The 19,195-nt window shown below is 53.5% G+C and overlaps 2 protein-coding genes across 5 annotated transcripts in view; both read right to left on the bottom strand.

The window, feature by feature from the left end:
- Positions 1–2,557: 2,557 nt before the first annotated feature.
- CPLANE2 (ciliogenesis and planar polarity effector 2) lies at positions 2,558–4,748 on the bottom strand. Its single transcript, XM_030019254.2, has 6 exons — positions 4,723–4,748; positions 4,075–4,196; positions 3,825–3,977; positions 3,604–3,728; positions 3,367–3,506; positions 2,558–2,980 (listed from the first exon to the last, which is right to left on the bottom strand). The coding sequence occupies exons 2-6, from the start codon at positions 4,178–4,180 to the stop codon at positions 2,752–2,754; spliced, it is 753 nt and encodes a 250-aa protein (XP_029875114.1). The 5' UTR covers positions 4,181–4,196; positions 4,723–4,748; the 3' UTR covers positions 2,558–2,751.
- A 2,522-nt stretch (positions 4,749–7,270) lies between these two features.
- The window catches only part of FBXO42 (F-box protein 42), a 48,315-nt gene continuing 36,390 nt past the window's right edge, over positions 7,271–19,195 (bottom strand). For all 4 annotated transcript variants that reach the window (XM_030018356.2, XM_030018357.2, XM_041124384.1 and 1 more), the window contains 6 exons: positions 11,923–12,076; positions 10,755–10,865; positions 10,381–10,477; positions 9,261–9,317; positions 8,667–8,783; positions 7,271–8,513 (listed from right to left, as the gene is read on the bottom strand). In XM_030018356.2, the coding sequence (XP_029874216.1) occupies positions 7,416–8,513; positions 8,667–8,783; positions 9,261–9,317; positions 10,381–10,477; positions 10,755–10,865; positions 11,923–12,076 (1,634 nt within the window). In that variant the 3' untranslated portion in view covers positions 7,271–7,415. The remainder of the gene's footprint in view (positions 8,514–8,666; positions 8,784–9,260; positions 9,318–10,380; positions 10,478–10,754; positions 10,866–11,922; positions 12,077–19,195) is intronic.

Raw genomic sequence — 19,195 nt, 5'->3', positions numbered from 1 at the left:
TCCCAGGGATCGGCACTTTGGGAATGTGCCCTAAATCCCACAGCCACGTCGGGGCGGTTGGGGGTCCCCGCCATGGGGTCACCCCCCTCCACCTTCCCCCCAGCGCTTGAAAAAAACTCATTCTAGGGTTTTTTTACCCCATTTTTATTTTTTTAGGGGAGTATTTTCCATCCCAAAGCACCCCCCAGCCTCCTATTTATTTGCATTTGGGGCCGGATCCTTCCATCTTTCCCTCGAAAAGCGACGGATTAAACCTTTCAAACGGAGTTTTTAGACACCTCAGTTTTTAAAAAATTAAATATCTGTTTAAAAAAAGTGACTTTCCCCCTTTTTTTTTAACCCCCCCCAGCAAACTGAGCCCAAAACTGAGCCGGGGAAGGGTTGTGAGGTGGAGGCCGGGACGCTGCTTGTTTTTCCCAGCACTTTTTGGGGTTTTCCTGACATTGTTTTCCAGCTCTCCGGGCCGGATCCTGCCCGGCCCATTGCCGGCCATGGGAAACACTCCATTTTAGGGTGATTTTCCCCTTTTTTGGGTTTTGGGTTTTTTATCCCCTTCTCCCTAACCGCTCTGTTGGACTTTTTTTGGGGGGGCACCCAGCAGGATCCGGCCCCAGCGCATGAGCCGGACGCTCTACATGGGAAAAGTTGCCCAAAACTTTTGGTTTTCCCCCCATTCTAGCTCCCCCCCACCATTTTAGCATTCCCCCCCCGCCCCATTTTAGCCCCCCCCCGTTTTAGCTTTTTTCTTCCCATTTTAGCTTTCTTTTCCCCCCCCTTCTAACTTTTTCCCCCACTTTTCAACTCCCCCTCCCCATTTTAGCTTCTCCACCCGCAAAACGTGCTCCAGCAACCGGTGATTCACTGCCGCACCCATGGGCGCCCCTTTTTTTGGGGGTGGGTGGGCACCCCCCATCATCCTTTATTTTGGGGGGGCTCCCCCAGCCCCCCCTAACCTCTCACCCCCCCAAACCTGCCCAAACTTGCCCCAAAACCACCCCACCCCTTTGAGTGCCCACCCAGCAACCACCCCCCCCAAGCACCCCAATAAGTGGTTTTTGGGGTGCCCTCCCCCCCAAAAAAACCCCACGGAGCTCACCTTCCTCGGCTACCAGGGGGGTGACGGCGGTGAGGAAGAGGAGGGTGAAGGCTGGGGGGGTGCCCGCCATGGCGGGGGGGGGGTTTGGGGGGGGCCCGGGGTGCACCCCACAACCGGCGGCACCCAGCGCTGTGGGGCGTGTGGGGCTGAGCACCCCGCTCCTGTTCATTCATGTCCCGAGTGATGTCACCCGGCCACGCCCGCTCTTAAAGGGATAGGAGCTGCTCCCAGTACCCACCAGTACGGGACTGGGAGGGTCCGAGCCTGAGGATGGGAAGTGGGCAGGTTTTGTTGGAGGGTGGGGGTGGGGGGGTGTCTAGGAGCCCCCACGGGGGGAGCACACCCGTGGCGGGGGTTTGTGGGGGGGGGTGGTGTGTGCGTGGGCCTGGATGCGTCCCGTGGTGCTGGGTGCGTGGGTCCGGATCCGTCCCGCACCACCGTGTCCTCTCCCCAGCTCCGGTCCCGAAGGGGTTAAAGCGCCCCCCCCGCCAGCCCCCCCCCCTTTCATTCATAAAGCGGCGTGGGAAGGGAGGGGAGGGGCCACAGCCAATGGCGGCAGGGGGCGGGGCCAAGCGGCTACTACCGGCCACTCCCCCCGCCCACCAGTTAGAAACTGGGGGGGGGGAACTGGGGGAGGATCAGTTGGGGTGCTGTCTGTCTGTCCGTCCTACTACCCCCCCCGTCCCTCTGTCTGTCCACCCAAGGCTCCTTCCGTCCCTCCCCCCGCCCCGGACAGCGTGGGGGAGGGGTAACCGGGGAGGAGAGGGGGGTGTTGCTGGTTTGGGGGGGCTCTGTCCGGCCCCCCCTTTCCTGCATCCTCTGGGCCGGAAAAAGGCCGGACCAGAAATCGGCTTTTTCCGGCCTAAAAATAATGCCGCTTTTCTGCTGCGCCGGGGAGGGGAGGGTGGGCCCAGCCTGGGGGGGCTGGATCGGACCCCAGCACCCCAACTTCCCCCTCAGCACCCCAAATCCCCCGGCACCCCCACCCCCATGATCCCGCTGCACCCCAAATCCTGCATCATCCATAGCACCCCCCAGCACCCCAAATCCCCCAGCACCCAAAAGCCCACAATATCTGTGCAGCACCCCCATCTCCATCACCCCCAGTATCCCAAATCCGCAGCACCCCCACCCCCATGATCCTGCAGCATCCCAAATCCTGCATCAGCCATAGCACCCCAAACCCCACATTTACAGCACCACCCAGCACCCCAAATCCCCCAGCACCCCAAATCCCCCATTTACAGCACCCTCAGCACCCCAAATCCCCCCCCAAACCTCCAGCACCCCAAATCCCCCAACATCTGTGCAGCACCCCCACCTCCAGCACCCCCCAGCACCCCAAATCCCCCAGCATCTGCAACACCCCCCTGGCACCCCAAATCCCACAGCACCCCCATCCCCACGACCCCATTGCACCCCAAATCCCCCAGCACCCCAAATCAGATGAACTGGGGCACCCAGGGATCTTTTTGGTGGAGAAATGTGGATTTTGGTCAAAAAAGCGCCTTTTCCCCTCCCATTCCACTTCCCCCCCAGCCCCCCCAAATCACAGGTGTGGTCCGGCAGCACTGTTTAATGGCGGGGGGGGGGGGGGGGGGAAGGCCAGAGGCCACGGTGAGGGTCCCCCCCAAACCCACCCTGCAATAAGGCGTTCAGGCGGGGGGGGACCCCTCGCCCCCCGGGGCGACGCCGGCGGCGATTTGGTCCCGACGCCAGAGCCTCTCGACCAAAGCGTCGAGGAGGGGGGCGACCCGGGCCAGCCCCTCGCGTCCCCCCCTGGCGCCCAGCCCGCTGCCCGCTCGTAGCACCGGCAGCCCCCAGGTCTCCTCAAAGGCCGTCACGTCCCCCTCCGTCACGTCTGCCTGCGGGGACAGGTCGAATCTGGGTTGCGGGGGGGACACATACAGTTAAGGGAAACCCCAACACCCCGAAAAATCCCCCCCAAAACCCCATAAAAATAAGTGGGAGCTGTGAGTCCATCGGTGTAATGAAGTGTGCACGTTCTCAGCCCACCAAAGTACCGAGTGGTGCAAAATATGGGGGCGCAAACCCGCTTGTGGGGGGACACACGCGGTCGAGGGAGACACCAACACCCTGAAAAATGCCCCCAAAACCCCATGAAAATAAATGGGAGCTGCCCATCCATTGGTGCAATGAAATTTGCACGTTCTCAGCCTACTGAGATGCCGAATGGTGCGAAATACGGGGGCGCAAACCCACTTACGGGAGGATGCGGACCCCCCCCCCCCCCCCCCCGAGAAGGATACTTGGTGCCGACGACCACCCTAACGAGGTTTTCTTCGTCGGGACCGACCACCCGGCTCATCTGGGCTGGCAGCTCCTCGAAGGATGAGCGATCGGTGAAGGAGAAGAGAAAAAGGACGGCATCCGCTTCCTCCTTACAAGCCTGGGGAGGGTTGAGGCGGGGGGGGGTGACCACCATACCGGGGAGGGGGTGTCCTCTGTGTCCCCCTTCCCTGTTGTTCCCCCCCGCCCCGACTCACGGGCAGGAGATGCTCAAATTTTTTCAGGGCGCCGTCCCCGCAATCCCAAAACTGGAGCTGGAAGATGACGGGGCGACCGCTGGCCCGCAGCTTGGCCGGCCAGTAGACGGTGGTGGCCTCTATGCCTGGGGTGGGGGGGGGGGACACCCACAGGGATGGTCACCCCCAGGGGACATCGGGGGTGCTGTGTGCGTGTCCCCCCCCCGTCCCCCCCCACGTACCCAGGGTCTCGTGGTGGATGGGGGGCACGGGGGTCCCCGCCAGCGTGGCCACCAAGGCCGTCTTGCCGACGCCGCTCTTGCCGGAGAGGAAGAGTTTGTAGGTGACGGTGGGGACGGCCAAGTTGGGGGGCAGCGCCGGGCGCTCCAGCAGACCTGGGGGGGGGGGGGGGGTGGGTGTAGAGGTTTTTTTGGGGTGCTGGCACCCCATTTTTGGAGAGGGGGGTGGGGGAAGGCAGGGTGTGGGCCTCACCAAACACTCTTCGTTGGTTCTTGGGGAAGATGGAGTCCAGGTAGGGGCGGCCGGCGGGGGAGAGGAGCCAGCCCGGCTCCAGCACCGAGCCCCCCCATGCCGCCATGTGCCCCCCCCGAAACCTGGGCGGAAAGGGAAGACACCCCCCCCTTCCCCCTGCGGTCACTGCACCCCCCCCGCAGCAGGGTGTCCCCCCTCACCCCCAGGGTCCCTGCACCCCCATGGGGTCCCTGACCCCCCCTTGGGGTCCCAGCACCCTCTCTTGGGTCCCTGCCCCCCCTCCCCAGGGTCCCTGCACCCCTCCATAGAGTCCTTGCCCCCCCCGGGGTCCCTGCACCCCCTCTGGGGTCATCGCCCCCCCCCCGTGGTCCTTGCACCCCAAACCCTGCAGGGTGGGTGCAACGCAGCCCCCTCATGGGGTCTCTGCCCCCCCCCCATTGGCTCCTTACCCCCCCAAACATGCAAAACGGCTGCAACGCAGCCCCCTGCCCCTCCCCGTGGCCCCTGCACCCCCCAAGCGGCTCCCTGCACCCCAAACCCCTGCAAAGGGGATGCAACGCCTGCCCCCCCCCCCCCCCCCGCCATGGGGTATCCCTCCCCTTCCTCCCCCCGCCGCGGTCCCTTTAAGGCGCGGCCTCTCCGCCTCACCTGTGGCCGCTTCCGCCTCGGGATGATGTCAGCGAGGGGGCGTAGCCTCGCCCGCGCCCCGCCTCCCTTACCGCGGCGCATGCGCGGGAGGCGGGAAAGGGGAGACACGTGGAGTGAAGCGGACCCCGACCCTATAGTTTATGGGGGGGCGGCCCTATGGGAGACCCGGACGCTAGAGGGGATGGGGGTTCCCAGCCCTGTAGGCGATATGGGGCCGGGAGCGGGGGAAGCCCCTACGTGCCTGGGCTGGCATGAGGCGGCAGCCTGTGCCCAGCGCTGCCCGGTACGTGGTCCCCACTTTCCAGCCCCCAAAGACTTTGGGGTCCCCGGTTTCCACCCCCCCACAGGCTTTGGGGTCCCCATCCCTAATTACCGATACTGGAATGCTTTGGGGTCCTAAATCTCCAGCCCTAGCAGGCTTCAGGACTCCCCCATTTCCAGCCCCAGCAGGTTTTGTGGTCAATTTTCCAGCACTACCCCGTTTTTTCTGAAACCTCCCGTTCCTCACCCCAACCTTGTGCCCCCCTTTTTTCCACCTCTATTGCTCCAACATCCCGTAGCACAGATATTGCCCTTATTTTTACCCAGTAAGACCCCAAATCCCCCTTTTCACCCCCAAACTTGTGGGAAGCGCAGTGGAGGTTTCCCTCCACAGCATTTCCACCCCCCCCCCCCCCCCCAAAAGGACCAACCATCCATTTCTTTTCCTTTTTATTTGTTAAACTGCTAAAAATTCATTGGGATAGGGGGAAGGGGGGAACCCATTACCCCCCCCCCCCAAAATGTACACAAGATTTTAAATATCACCGAAAATCGCTTTTCATTCCTACACTCGGCCAAGCCTGGGACAACGATGTGGGGGGACACCTGAGTTGTGGGGGACACACACACACACCTCGCTCACAGCACCAGCGGCTCACGTGGCAGGGGTGTCAAAATTTTGGGATGAATTTATTGTTAACGGTGCAGAACATGCCTTTCCGCGACCGCTGGGGACGGAAGAGGGATGGCCCCGGCCGCTTGGCAGGTTTGGGGCCAGTTAGGGGGATTTTGGGACCAGTCGAGGACGGAGACCACATAAACGTTGGGAAAATGTCCCTCGAAGGATGCTCCACGCAAGGAGAAGGATGTCAACCCAACGCCAAGCCACCGTCCATCCCTTTTTTGACTTTTTTTGGGGTGGATGACAAGAGACATGCAAAGGGGAGGAGGGAATCGATGCCAAAGCCCCGACCGCCTTCCTCACGGAGAAGCTTAAAGTGGAGAAGAAAATATTTCATAGATCACCCTAGGTGGTCCCAAGGTTTTGGGGGTAAAAATTGCATTTTGCCTTCCCTTAGGACAAATCAAATACGTTTGGGATTGGAGTGGGAGAGGCTGGATTTAACGAGGGATTTATTTACAGAGGTGGAAAAGCCGCAGATGAAGCAAAACCCTCCCCATCCCTATGCGGCTGGGATGCGATTTAAGGCTCTGACCGGCAAAAAGCTCAGTGGGGATGGAGGGGTGGGGGGGGGGGGGAAGAGGGGAAAAGGGGCCACGTCATGGCGCTGCCGGTTTGGGGAGGGTTCCCTACTTTTCGGGTGCTGGAGGTTGTTGACCAAAACCTGGCAGAATCCACCCATTTTTCCCACCCCCCATCATCTTGATGGGAAAGGGAAGGGGGGAGGTTGTCCCAGAAGGACGCACAGGTTCAATCCCTTCGGATTTTAATTTGTTTTAATCTTTGCGGAAGGAGGCACGTGCAAAGATGAGGTGCAGTTACTGCTATTGGGGCTGCTCACACCCTCAAGATTGACTAATATTCATCTTTTTGACTAGAAAAAAAACATCCTGGTCCCAGGCTACAAGGTGCTGGTTCAGCCTTGAATGGGTTTGGGCTGTTGAGTGAAACAAAACCTTCAAGTCTAGAAGGGAATTGGCAGCCAAATTGCTCAGCATTGGGAGAATAACTGGATTTTTAGATGGTGTGGTTTTTTTGCTGAGGAGGAGGGATCAGAGCTGATCCCAAAGCCTGATCCAGCACAGGGCAAGAAAAGGAGGAGGTTAATGCCTGGCTAATTATTAATATTTTTGGCATTTTGACACAAAAAACCTGTCCCTTCTTCCTTCTTATGGTCCTGGACGGAGGACAGGAATGAGACTGGCAGGCCAAAGGGGTGAGAGGCAAAAAAAAGGCATCATGTTTGTGTCGAGCAAAGGTTTGCAGCACTGGAAGATTCCTGGTGGGGTATTGCTGTTGTCTTCCTTACGGAGTCAAGCATGGAAATAATCAGTGCGCACAAGCTAACAGCCTCCTGCCTGCCGGTATTTGGCTTGTTCATATAAAACCACTTTTACTCACATCCCACAAGGAGTTTCAGAGAGATATGAAGCCTCTCAAACCCCCGGAAAATAAAAAACAACCTCAAGAGGATACTGGATGGCACATTTCCCTACCTGCTTACCCCAAATCCTTGGCTTGGATCGCAGTGGCGTGGGTTCTTCCCCGCCTGTAAACACGATTCGCTTAACTGGGGTCTTACTGGGAACCGGCAGGGCAGCACTGGAGGTTTTGCTTGGACTTTATTGGTTTCTTGCTCCCTAATTCACAGTTTGAACGCCTGCGTGACAGAGTAAGGGCTTGGAAAGGAGAGGGAAGAGCCGCGGGGAGGGAGGGAAGAAGGTGATGGCGGCAAAGGGCTCAGGCCGCATTATCTTTTTGCTCGCACAAAGTACAAGGCATTAGTTTTGGGATAGTATTTCACGTTTTGTTTCTTGTCCATGAGGCCACCGAATATGATTAACTCCCCTCTGCCTTGCACCACCGTGTGTAAACTGGTTTCAGGCGGCCCCACCACGGAACTGCTGTTGAACACTTTCCATTTGACTCGTCCTTTTTCCTTGGTGTCTTTAATGTCCAGCACGTACATCTGCATGGGTTTGCAGTTCATGCTCTGGTACAAAGGCTTCCCCACGTTGAGGGATTGGGGAGGGTGGTGGCCCAGGCGGCGGGCAATGGGAGGTAAGGAATGGCCGTCACCTTGGGTAGAGCCCGGACGCACCGCCGAGCCCGTTTCGGCACCCGGGGACCCCGGGGAAGAAGCCAGGGGAGGGCTCAATGCCGCAGAAGCCGAGGAGCCTTTGGAAGAGAGGGCTTTGACGGCCTCCAAGCTCCTCCGGAGCGCACCGGGGGAGACGGCCCCCGGGAGGGAGGTGGCGACGTGGGGTGGTGTGTGGATGCCATTGGTCTGCTCAGGGGGGTTCCTCACACTTGTGCCGACTGTCCTGCCCTCCACACCGTCCATCTGGCAGATGATGGAAGCCGGTTTCTGTTCCCAGCTCAGATCGACAGATCCCAAACGTAGGTCTTTCTGCTCTGGCAGCGATCCCCGTCGTGGCGCCAGGGTGAGCCCCACTTTTAGGTCGTATCCTTCAGCTGCGGAAGGTGTGCTGGGTGATACAACCTGCACAGGGCTGTCCAAGGAGGCACCACCGGCTGCTGTGGCTCCGGGTGATAAACTCCCACCGTTGAGTACAGGGGAACTGTCCCCTCTGGCCGGGGAGAGGCTGCCTTCCCGGGATCCTGAAGGTGTTTGCCTCTGCGCTCTGGGTCGCAGGGTGCCCCAGCGGCCATTGACGCAGGGAGCCTCGTCCGTGTTCCTGACAGGAGATTGAGAGCGGTATTCCCGTGTTTCGGGGACCAGGGCGGGTGGCGTGGCACTGATGGGAGAGGGGCGAGAGTTCAGGCTGGGACTCAGCGGGGCTCTCCCACTGGGAGCTTGGCTAAAGACCACGACACACTGTCCCACCTGGAAGAGGAGAAGGGGAGATAATGGGTTACAAACCGCAGGATGACACTTTGCACTGTATTGGGGAAAAAGTAGGGGGTATGGAGCATTCTGGGCAGGCAATAAAGATCAACGGATGTCTATGAGAGAGCAGAGACCCCACTGCGTCCGTACCCTGCAGGCAGGATGGCACCACAGCTCTGGGGCTCCGTGGTCTTCATTCTCCACCTTGAGTGGCTGCCACGTCCAGGGGTTTGTATGCATGTGCAGTAGCCAGGCATCTTTAAACAGCTGTGAAGAAAAGCGTGACAGATTTAAGAGTCCGGTTTAAGATTTAGGAGCCTGGTTTGTTGCCGAGATCATCCCATCAGAGGTAGGAGCAGTGCTTTGCTGCTGCAGACAGAGGAATGGTGACCCAGATCAGGATCTGACCACCCAGGAGTGACTACGCCCTAGTATGGCCATGCACAAATCCCTTCATCTCCATCTTCTGTCCCAGTATAAAATCAGGGCTAATTCTTCTGAGGCTCAGTTAAACTCAGCAAGCTGCTCAGATAGTGCCTGGGGTGCTTTTTTCTTAATTAAAGCAGCTCTAGCAATAGCTAGACAGCTTCTCTGGAAAACCTACCAGGTGGATGCCCAGATTTGCAGAATAAAATGCCACCTGGGTAATATGCAGGGTCCCCCTCTCCCCAGTCCAGCAACCAGGGCTCACAGTTGCAGCGAGATGCGTGCAATTCATGCTCATGCTCCCCCCAGGATACTTACTGCATTGGGACCACCACAGCCACCGAGGATTAAAATGGTTTCGTTGTCTATTACGATCTGGAAGGGGTAAAGAACAGTATTTCAGACCTGGAAGGATGCAAAGCCGTCCCTGGTGCTTTTGGCAAAGCCTCCAAGTGCAGACAGAGCCAGGTTACAGCTTCTCAGCTGCACAGACTCTGCTGAATTTTGTCTGCCCCGGGATGAGGAGTGGAGCTGGGATGGAGAGCCGGTTTTGCTGGGCCCGAGGCAAAGTGGGATGCAGGGTTCACCCCATTGCCTTGTCCCAAACAGCTCACAAACCAGTTCATCTTACAGAGGAGAGCAATTACCCTTTCTGAAGCTAAGCCAAACAACAAGGGACTCAACACCCCTCTTCAAATAAGGGAGAAGGTAGAAGGATTGTCTGGGAGGGCATGTGCTTGCAGCAGTATTTGTTACATGCTGGTGGCGGGTGAGCTAGTCCCTCAGTCTGCTTTTTCAGTGGATGGAAAGGCACGTTCAAGCATGACCCACCCAATCTCTTCTGGGTGCCCTGCTAGGCTGAGATGAACAGCACGCTGAGAACCACTGACCATCCTCCTGGGGACCATGAAGAGAAGGCAGGGATGCCAGCTGCAACGGGGACACCTGCATCAAACCGGGTGACTCCCACAAGCTCCCTGCCCCGGGCAGGCAATAAAACAGGTGCTGCCAGACCTGCGCTTTGAATGGGTACAACCCAGAGTCACTGGAACCAAGAATCAGGAGAGCGGAGCAATCAAAAGGGCCTCAAGCCAAACCAACTTGTGATAACACTTCATTGATCTTAAATGCCACAGGGGATGATTGCTGGGTTAAAACAGCAATTTGTTTTCTAGAAATGCTCATTAGAGTTCTGAGTCATGTGCAAGAAATGGCACAGTACCTGCCTAAGCGTTAGGGAGATTAAAAGTGCGCCCTTACAGAACAGATGGCTAGGGAAAACAAGGGCCCGTCGGGCAAAGGCTGCAAAGATAACTCTGAAATCAGGTGCTAGCTTTCAGGCAACCTGCTGAGAGCTGCCTGGAAGCTGGAAATTAAGCTCGCTCTGGTTTATCTCTGGCAGCGTGTGTTGGTGCTGAGCTAGTGAAGGAGAGCTCACCTGAGACTGGCCACCTCGTGGGTGAGGGCTGGGCCCAGAGATGTTGGGCTTAGACCAAGCCCACTGCTCGAGATCCAGCACCCAGACATCATTGCTCCTGCAAGGATGAGACAACAAGCGTTGACGATACAACTAGGCCCTCTGGGCATTTGAAAAACGGGTTCAGGGCACAGTTTTATGACAGAATTGGGTTTTTTGTGGGCTGGAGCCTTGAGGGGATTTGCCGCAAGAGGTGAAGGGTGTGCTAAGGCAGCAGGCAGACCCCAAAACCCTGCAGAGATTTCCTTCCGAAATGCTATGAGCTACCCCAGGACCACCACAACATGCTCCTTGCTTGCAGGAGCGCTTGTCAGATACCCTCACCTCAGACTTACATTTGTCGAGATCCTAGTGAACCCCCAAAGACGATCATTTTGTCTTCGATGACACAGGAGGAGTGTCCTGCCATGGGAGGGGGGCCATGGGTGGTCACGATGCAGTTCCACCTGGGGAAAGAGGGAGGAAGACATTCACCATTGGGTCAGAAAGAAAAGCGCTGGATGAATGGCAAAATGAAAAATCCCAGGGGCCGGCAAAGTCCTCAAAAATACGCTACAGAGGAAAACCTCAGGGAAAACCTCCAAAGATCCAAATAATAATGAAACTAATTAGAAATACTAATGTGCTAAACATTTTTAAAGCATGACAAAGTCACATGGCCAGGTTGGAAATATCGCCCCTTTCAATTAAGTTCCCCCTGAATTATTTCCAACACAGTTTAATTACAGCATTCTAATGACACTGCCCAAAAGTGCATTGGATAATTGACACTTTTGATGATGAAAAGTTCTCAATGAAAGAGGAGCAGGAACCATCGCTGCTTTGATACAGCATTTTCTCCTTTCTCACACACAAACATCAGTGAGAAAGCCTGGTCTAAAACCAGCCGAATGGTGTTGAAAGGGAAAAAGAAAATTACTGCCATCTCCGTGGTCAGTGCTGGATGTTTTAGTCCAGGATCTGTAAAGGCAGAGAGATTTCTAAAATGGTGCGGATACATGCTTTTTCAAGTCTCCCTTGGAGGGCCACAGGAGCTTTGAGTTTTGGACCATCGCCAAAAGCAAGACCTCCAGGAGTTAAGGCTTTATCTCCCGCTTTCCTCAAAGACCTCACTGTCCTGCAGCCACATCGATTACGCGTTTAAAATGTTCTCATCCAGATTTCCCACCTGGCTGGCTGGGAACACTCAGGAAGTCTGGCATATTTTAGGTAGGAGTCGAGAGCCATATGGAAGCAACCACCACCCAAGAGGTGCCAGACAGCAGCGTGCCCACGTCTCTGGTGTGCTCTTGTGTTTTTTTTGATTTTGGTTCTTTTTTTTTGTTTGTTTGTTTCAGTAAGAGCATTGCAGACACACCAGGATTAGACACACCTAGGAAACCAGGACCATGCATAGCTTCCCAAGCAGGCTGGGAGAGACACCCTCCGGCATTCCTCCAGCTGCATTATAGACACATTTTTACAGGATCAAAGCCTGGGCTTTGAATCCAGATGTGCTCTTACCAGTTTTTGGAGGGTGAGTATGTATGGATTTCATCGAAGAACCTCTCTGGCTGGTGCAGAGGGTAAGGGCTTGGCCGCGTCCACCCACCGAAAAGCACAAGCAAGTCCTTGTAGACCACCAGCGTGGCCCCAGCCTTGGGCGAGGGATATGAACCTGGGCAGAGATAGAGAAGGGGAAGGTGAGGAAACCACACTTGAACACAAGCACCGAACTCTGCATCAGTTTTACTGAAGTGCGACAACACTGAGACTCCACCTTTGAAAAAACAAAATAGCAGAAAAGAAGGCAAAATTAGAGTTGGGAGCCTGGGAAGAAAGCTACTGCCAATTTGTGTCATCATAATTAGTAGGAGCCTGAAAGCACATCTCGTGTATGGCAAAACATCTGTCACTCACTGGCAGGAAATTGCTAGCTTTCAAATGTATCCCTTGAAATTATTGCTTTAGCACTGAATAAAAGCAATAATTACCTCCAAATACCTAGTAACTTCTTCCCAAGGAAGGAGGGAGAATGAATACCAATTCTAACGCATCCGGAGTCGCTCATGGCAGATTGCTCAGGTACTCAGAGCGGGAGCATGCACCGAACTCCATGTTTTGCCCAGCGGCATGATTAAACCCTAAACGCTTTGCTGTGTGAACTAAGTCACTCCTTGAGTCTGCAGAATGAAGTGCTCCTCTAAAAATTATTAAAGAGACTTTTTGCTTGGCTTGTTTGAGGTTCAAAAGGCTCTGCAGGGGCCAGGGATCTCCTGAGCAGGACTGGTGCATGCACAAGCAAGATGACACGACCTCTTGGGCTCAGTGCCATTGTGATATGCTGCGCTCAGAAAACACCGTGCATGCTGAAGTTTTTCCCGCAGCATAGCAAAGTGCCGAGCTCGCCTCCCAACCTACTGCTGCTCTGTTACGACCCCGCTGACTGCTGTCTGTGCCCTGGCCACTGCATCGCTCCTTAACCAGCTTGGAGCAAGAGCAACTTCGATGCAAAGAGCCCCTTTGCAAGGGCAACTATCAAAGGATTGGATCCCTTTGAATTTGTGTCAGGAAATTGGCCACGGTCTGCTGCAAAAATACAAACCCTGACTGCTCCGGCAGCAAAAGGTGCTGTGTCACTACCTTGCTGATGTGTTAGATGCTGAACTGCTTCCCAGGAAAAGCCAAAACTGCTCCAGCCAGAGCTGACGCATCTGAGCATCCTCCTTCCCACGGCTGTCACCAGCACCAGGCAGATTCCTCCACCTCTGCAGTCACACTTTCAAAATAATCATAAATACATCACCCGAAAAAAACTGATGCGCGTGCCTAGCTGCGGGAACTGGGGGCAGCTCAAGGGCAAGGCTGCGCATGTGGCCACAGAAGCACCGTCACCCTCTGCAAAAAGGCTGATATACCAAACTGACCTCTCTCCTCTGATGTCCTAATAAGACTTTGAGAAACATTTTTAGCAGGTAATGACATGCAGAACACAGGCTATTTTTAAAAGAAACCAGAGCAGCTATTTTTAGATGCTGCAGCTGAGAAAAGCAATTCGATTGCAATGGGTTCCAGGTGGTGGGTGGTAAGAGCCCAGCCAAAAAGCAACCCCCAGCTAGATGCAAAGGAGATGGCCACAGGGTCCCTGGGCCTTTCACCAGGGACAAAGCACATTTTGCTGCTCCTCTCAAGTACACAGCTATGGGGGAAAAAAGGGAATAAAGCTGTGCAGGAAACAATTCTTGTGTTGGTGCACATATATAGTGTGGCCAGAGCTATACCCAAGGTCTCCTTAAAGACGAAAGTGCCAGAAGAGGGTCACATTTCGTTACTCTTTGTTCCCAAATTCCAGTTTTCCTGGCTCGTTCCGTAGCCGTGTGCAATTCATTAATCCACACCAGCAGGTTTCCAGCCTACGTATTTCCCTGGCAGAGCACAAAGTTGCTCTCCCAAGCTTGGCATCACAAACTAGACTGCTAGAAATATTTCTACCTGACTTGTAGAGAATCGGCTGGCTGGGTTTCTCCATCGAGGATGCCATAAGGCAGCATGGGGTGAAAGGTTCTGGGTTTAAATTGGGTTATTTTTTTTAAACAAAAAGGGTTAGCTAGAGTCATCCCAGGATGGAGAAACAGATTGGTACTTTGCTCAGAAAGGTCTGGGATGGTGCACAGTGAAAAAAGCCACCCTCCTACCGCTGTAACCTGAAGGTCAACCCCAGCCTCAGACACCGAGACGGTTCCCAAATGAGTCAACAACATGTAAACAGCCCAGGGCAGAGGCTAGACCTGGTTTTTCAGGAAGCTTTGCCTGTTATTGGATGTTGTATGGGTGTAAATGAGCGGAGTTTCATTCTGCAATGCAGGAAGAAATCTGAATCTTACAAGTCAAAGAAGGGTTGGCCTCTCAAAGCCTCTTCCAGCCAGTTGGGATATCTGCAGATGCTCTCTGCAAAAAAGATGCACCACTAGTTTGTCGTACCAGAGAGGGCTTCAGCGATCCTGTGTTTTGAGTAGAAACACATGGACAAAGAGCGGCTGAAACTTGGCGAATTAATGCTGCTTATCTCTAAAGCAGGGGAGAGCTGCTGGGTGCTGCTGCCACCGTCCCAGGGAAGGGCAGGAGCATATCAAGGGAAGCAGAGCAATGCCTGCCCTGCCCAGGCGAAGGGGGAAGGCAACTGGCAGCCTTTGTGACTTCAGGTCTCAAGTATGCGGAGGAGTGCAAGGACGGCAGCAGGGACATCAAAGGGACATGGCTCAATTACGTGGGGCCCTTGTAATGACCTGCTCAAAGTCCATGCTTTTTAGAGGATGTGCCCGAGCGGCGTTTCAAAGACTCGCAGGAACATACTCGACACGGGAGGGCTTCTTTCTCTCTGGGATTACGCTTGCAAATGAAATGGCTTCTGTTCCTCGCCACGGACGGAAGTGCCTGCAGAAGAACATCGTTAGCTAACTGCACTGGGTTCAACTGCTCCCTTGGTCAGAGTGCAGAGAGGACTCTTCCTCACTGGGCTTCCAAGCTCCACACCCTGATAACACCATCCAGCCCGATATCAGATTATCTTTTCTTGAGGATAAAAATTCAAGCACACAGAGGGTGTAGCACAATTAAATACTCCTAAACATAGAAGGCAACATCTCTTCACAGCTGAAGCTGTTTATTCAGTAGGGATGAGTAGCTAAAAGCTGATGCGAGCTATTTTTTTTCCAGTTGATGGATTTTCCTGGCTCACAAAGCAGATACATACTTTTCAAAAAACAAACAAACAAAGATCTCCGGCTTCCATGGATGCTTGGAAGAGAAATGCCAGCCTCTGATTGCCTCTGACATGAGCTCTGGATGCTATCTATCTATTTAGGATCTGTACTTATAAGCATTTTTTAAAGCCCATTTATTCAGCCCTCTAATGCAACCAGAGCAGCACGCGCAGAACTCAGCGACCACAAAAGAAAAGCCTGGCTGTAAGGGCACGTGTAACACGAATTTCCAGACCAGCCTTTTACCGACAGCAGGCGCAGCCCTGAGCAACTCAAAAAACAAATACCAAGTGGAGCTTGAAATAAAAATGAAGGGGGGGTGTGTGTGTGTGCCTGATTTGATGGGATTACCCAGATGAAAGGATCGGTTCAGATCGATATCGTTTGGGGAAATATTGTAAAAGAGATGCGCTGGAACGGAGCCAAGAGTTTGCACTGTCTTGGGGGGAAGGTTAAGATATGGAAAGAGTTCTGGGATTGTGTCAAGGGGATACATTTGGAGGAATTTTATTACAGCAGATTTCTGGAGATAGAGGAGATGAGAGCTACTGATAACAACCGGGAGCCGTTACTGCTGGATCTGATGGATTTCTCAAGCCGCCTTAGCTCCAGCAAGAGATGATGCTATTCTCCCTACAACTTCAGGGAGCTGATCACAGTCATTGCCAGCCAATTCAATTTACACGACATGCCAGGATAAACAAAAACAGGCCCACAACCACATTTCCAATTTCAAAGCTGAGAAATTAAAGTGAGCTTGTCCAGCAGCCAGTGGATTTCAACGCACAAAGGAAGCCAAGCTCCCCGGTCCAAAAGCCACCCGCAATCTGCACACCAAAGGCATAGGAAACCATCCTGAGGAAGGGCTCGGGGCTAACAGCCACTACCTGCACCAACAAAAAAAGGGGCAAGGCGATAGTCCGGCTCCGCCATGGCTCAACCCATGCTGCCAAAGCTGGCCTCTCCCAGCGAACAAATGACATTTGTTCAGGCAATTATGCCCCATCACAAGGATGTGCTTAATTTGGTGGGTATATTATCAGCAGAGGACATTATAAACCCAAAGAAAAGCCAGAGGGAGATGCTGAACCTGCATAATCAGGTATGAAAACCAACATTTGCTGGTGACCATGCTGGTGTTTGCCAAATGGTTTGTACCTCTGCAAAGTCAGAGTGTTTCAGTATAACCCATCTGCAGAAGAACAAAACGTTTTGTGGGATTTCACCCTGAGGAGCTTGTGTGTTACTTTGGGAGAGTCAAAAAGAAGTGGTAAAAAGCAAATTCCTTTCAAGAAGGGGAAAAAAATTGACCCAGCTGTCAGATGTCACAGCAGAAATGAGGCTAAAAGGATGGCTTGGACTTACTGCACTCTGCCTCCAACTTACAAAAGCCCTGTCTCAGACCTTTCCTTGCAGGAGGAGCCGGCTGTTCTGTTGCTGTTTTAAACTATATACATCTCTGGGGAAGCAGCATGCAAAATGGAGAGCTTGTGCTGTCCCCAACAGCTTGGCAGAGGGTGAAGCCTGCTGTGCTGCCTCCGACAGACCAGCAGCAGCCAGGGCCTGATGCTCAGTCTGGATTTATGAGCCTGGCCTTTAGGCTGGCAAAGACTTAAAGACACCAAATCACAGGTCCTAACCTGGAAACCTCGCCCACCCCAGCACCATCATCTACCCCAGCTGAGGGATTTCCTCGACTACATTCCATCATGCGAAGGTCCATTCCAAACTTGCATGATAGCATAAAATCCCCAAATTTCCCCCCTTCGATGGGAAGGGAAACCAGAGAAGGAAAAAATAATAAAACCCTCTGCTTCCCAGGCTAGCCGGGATTTTTCCGCAGCAGTCTGCAGATTTGCCCAAAAGCTTTTCCCCTGCCAGCAGTTTGTGAGGTTTCACAAAGGGAAGATGACAAGCTGGGGAGCAGCAGCCCAGAGGCCGGAATACGGCATGACCGACATAGGACGAGCATCCCAGCAATCCCATCAGATTTGAGAGATGCCAAAGGAGAGCTCCTATGAGAAGAGCGGACATCTCCATGGCACGTTGCACACTGGCTGTTTTCCCTAAGTCAAATCCCAACATTTAGGACTTGCTGGTCAGCTGCCTTGGATCCAGCATCTGACATTCACCTGTTTTTATCCCCAAGACAATCAAAACAGGGTATGAGGATTATGAACATTCTTAAGACTGGCTTTGACTGGGCCTGCCTAAACCTTAAAGCTTTTAGGAGCCAGGAAAGTATCATTTTGCCTTACCAAAGCCACATGTGATTTAGTGTTCCCTCAGATCTGGCTTAAAAAAAATAAAAATTCCTTGCTTGGAAGTAGACAGGAATTCAGCTTTGCAAGAGTTTAAAAAAAAAAAAAAAAAAAATTGAACTAGATCCGATTTGTCTCCCGAACAGGGAAACAAAACCTTTGCAGGCACATGTATCTGCTGCCTGCAAAATACCTCTCAGGTAGTGGGGGAAAAATATCTGTGCACCATTACGAAGGTTTTGTGGCAAGTTATGGGGGCATGTAACCAAACCACAGCAGCCCCCCCAATGTTTACACACAGAGAGTGTTTCTGCAGTGCTCTCAGTGTTGAATTTCCACCCTACAATGACACAGGCTCATGGTACAAGCCCAGTCAAACCCACGGCGTCAAACCAAAGGTCTGGTTTCTTGCAATCTTTACAAGGTGGAGGCAGAAATCCCCGTCGGGGAGGGTAAGTCACCTCCAAGCTTTTGCAATGTCACAGTCATTTTTTTTTTTTTACCCGGGAAATTCTTACATGCTGCGACTCAGAGCCGATAAAGCTGTTGAAAAGGAGAGGCACTGCCCTCTGAACCCTGTGCAACAGGATTACTGAGTCACTCTGTGCTAATGCTTGGCAAAAATGTCCTTACACAGCAAGCTGAGCAAACAGCTATGAGATAAGAGTGCCAGAACGCCCCGGGGCTTTGCCCCCTTATCCCTTAATAGCTGCAAACAAGGATTGCTGCAATTCATGCACCTCGATGCTGCAGGAGAGGTTTTATTAGGTTTCTCACCAGCAGCATCATTCCAAGGTGCCAAGTACTCCTTATGGCGAGGTCACCCCCTATTCCCCTTTGCAATCATCTCACCTGGTTTTGGGAAATGCAGATTTGGCCCTGCGGTAAAGGGTGCCACTGTTGCAAAAGCTGCTTTTCCCTCTAGGTGGGTGGAATCAAAGCACCAGCCAGTGATCCACACCTCTCTGCTTTAATACTTGTTCTCCCCCCTCCTTAAGTGATACTGTTCCCTGCAGACTTTCAAGTGATTTGAATAACAGTCTGACATCCTACACAAAACAGCTCTGATGCTAATTAAAGAGCTCAACGCTTGGAGAGAAAGGGTTGATCAGCTCCTGCGACTCGTCTTCCCTCCAAGAGGCAAACGGAGGGATGGAAATTGCTGTATCAGACTACACAACGCCGTAATAACCAGCTAATTGTAGGGAAGGGACCGAGGTATGTGTGGGTTAGCGGAGGAGCGTGCCCCGGCTCTGCTGAGCTCCACACTTTTCACTCAAGTCACACTCCTGTTTCGTTTGCCACAGCACGAGGGAGGCGGCAGAGGCATTGCAGACATCGGAGAACCCCCAAATTACTGGTGTTTCAGGAAATGGCTGCTGTGTAATTTGGTGAGGTTATAGCTACCACGGGGCTAAAAAGCCTCAACCATCCTTTAAAGAGCATCCTGTGGGCACAGTCAGAAAAGTCTACTTGAGTAAATGCAAAAAGCTCAGTGTTGGGAAGAGTGGGTCTATGCTTGTCACAAAATTTGCTGCAAAGAAAATGCAGCGACTTACTGAAAACCTGAGATCTCCCTACTGAAAGCCCCAGTACAACACATGAAGGGATCTTCCTTTTAACCAGCCCTTCCCTCACTTGCTGTTCTTCTCCCTTATTTTAATTTTCAAGCCATTGGTTCCTGTACTACGCTTTCTTCACACAAGGAGCATGCTTTTTGCCCTCGTTCCAGTAAATCCGGTGCTTAATGCCAAACTCGCTAAATATTTCATG

This window comes from Aquila chrysaetos, chromosome 6, assembly GCF_900496995.4.
Source record: "Aquila chrysaetos chrysaetos chromosome 6, bAquChr1.4, whole genome shotgun sequence".
In the NCBI taxonomy this organism is placed as follows: Eukaryota; Metazoa; Chordata; class Aves; order Accipitriformes; family Accipitridae; genus Aquila; species Aquila chrysaetos.
The sequence above is the reverse complement of the archived record's forward strand: the minus strand, read 5'-3'. Positions and strand labels throughout refer to the sequence as shown.

Excerpts from the sequence above, each read along its gene's own strand:
- CPLANE2 (XM_030019254.2), bottom strand. The coding sequence starts at position 4,180 with ATGGCGGCATGGGGGGGCTCGGTGCTGGAGCCGGGCTGGCTCCTCTCC. Across the intron at positions 3,729-3,824 it reads CATCCACCACGAGACCCTGG|GCATAGAGGCCACCACCGTC; the intron begins GTACGTGGGGGG and ends CCCCCACCCCAG. Across the intron at positions 3,507-3,603 it reads AATTTGAGCATCTCCTGCCC|GCTTGTAAGGAGGAAGCGGA; the intron begins GTGAGTCGGGGC and ends AACCCTCCCCAG.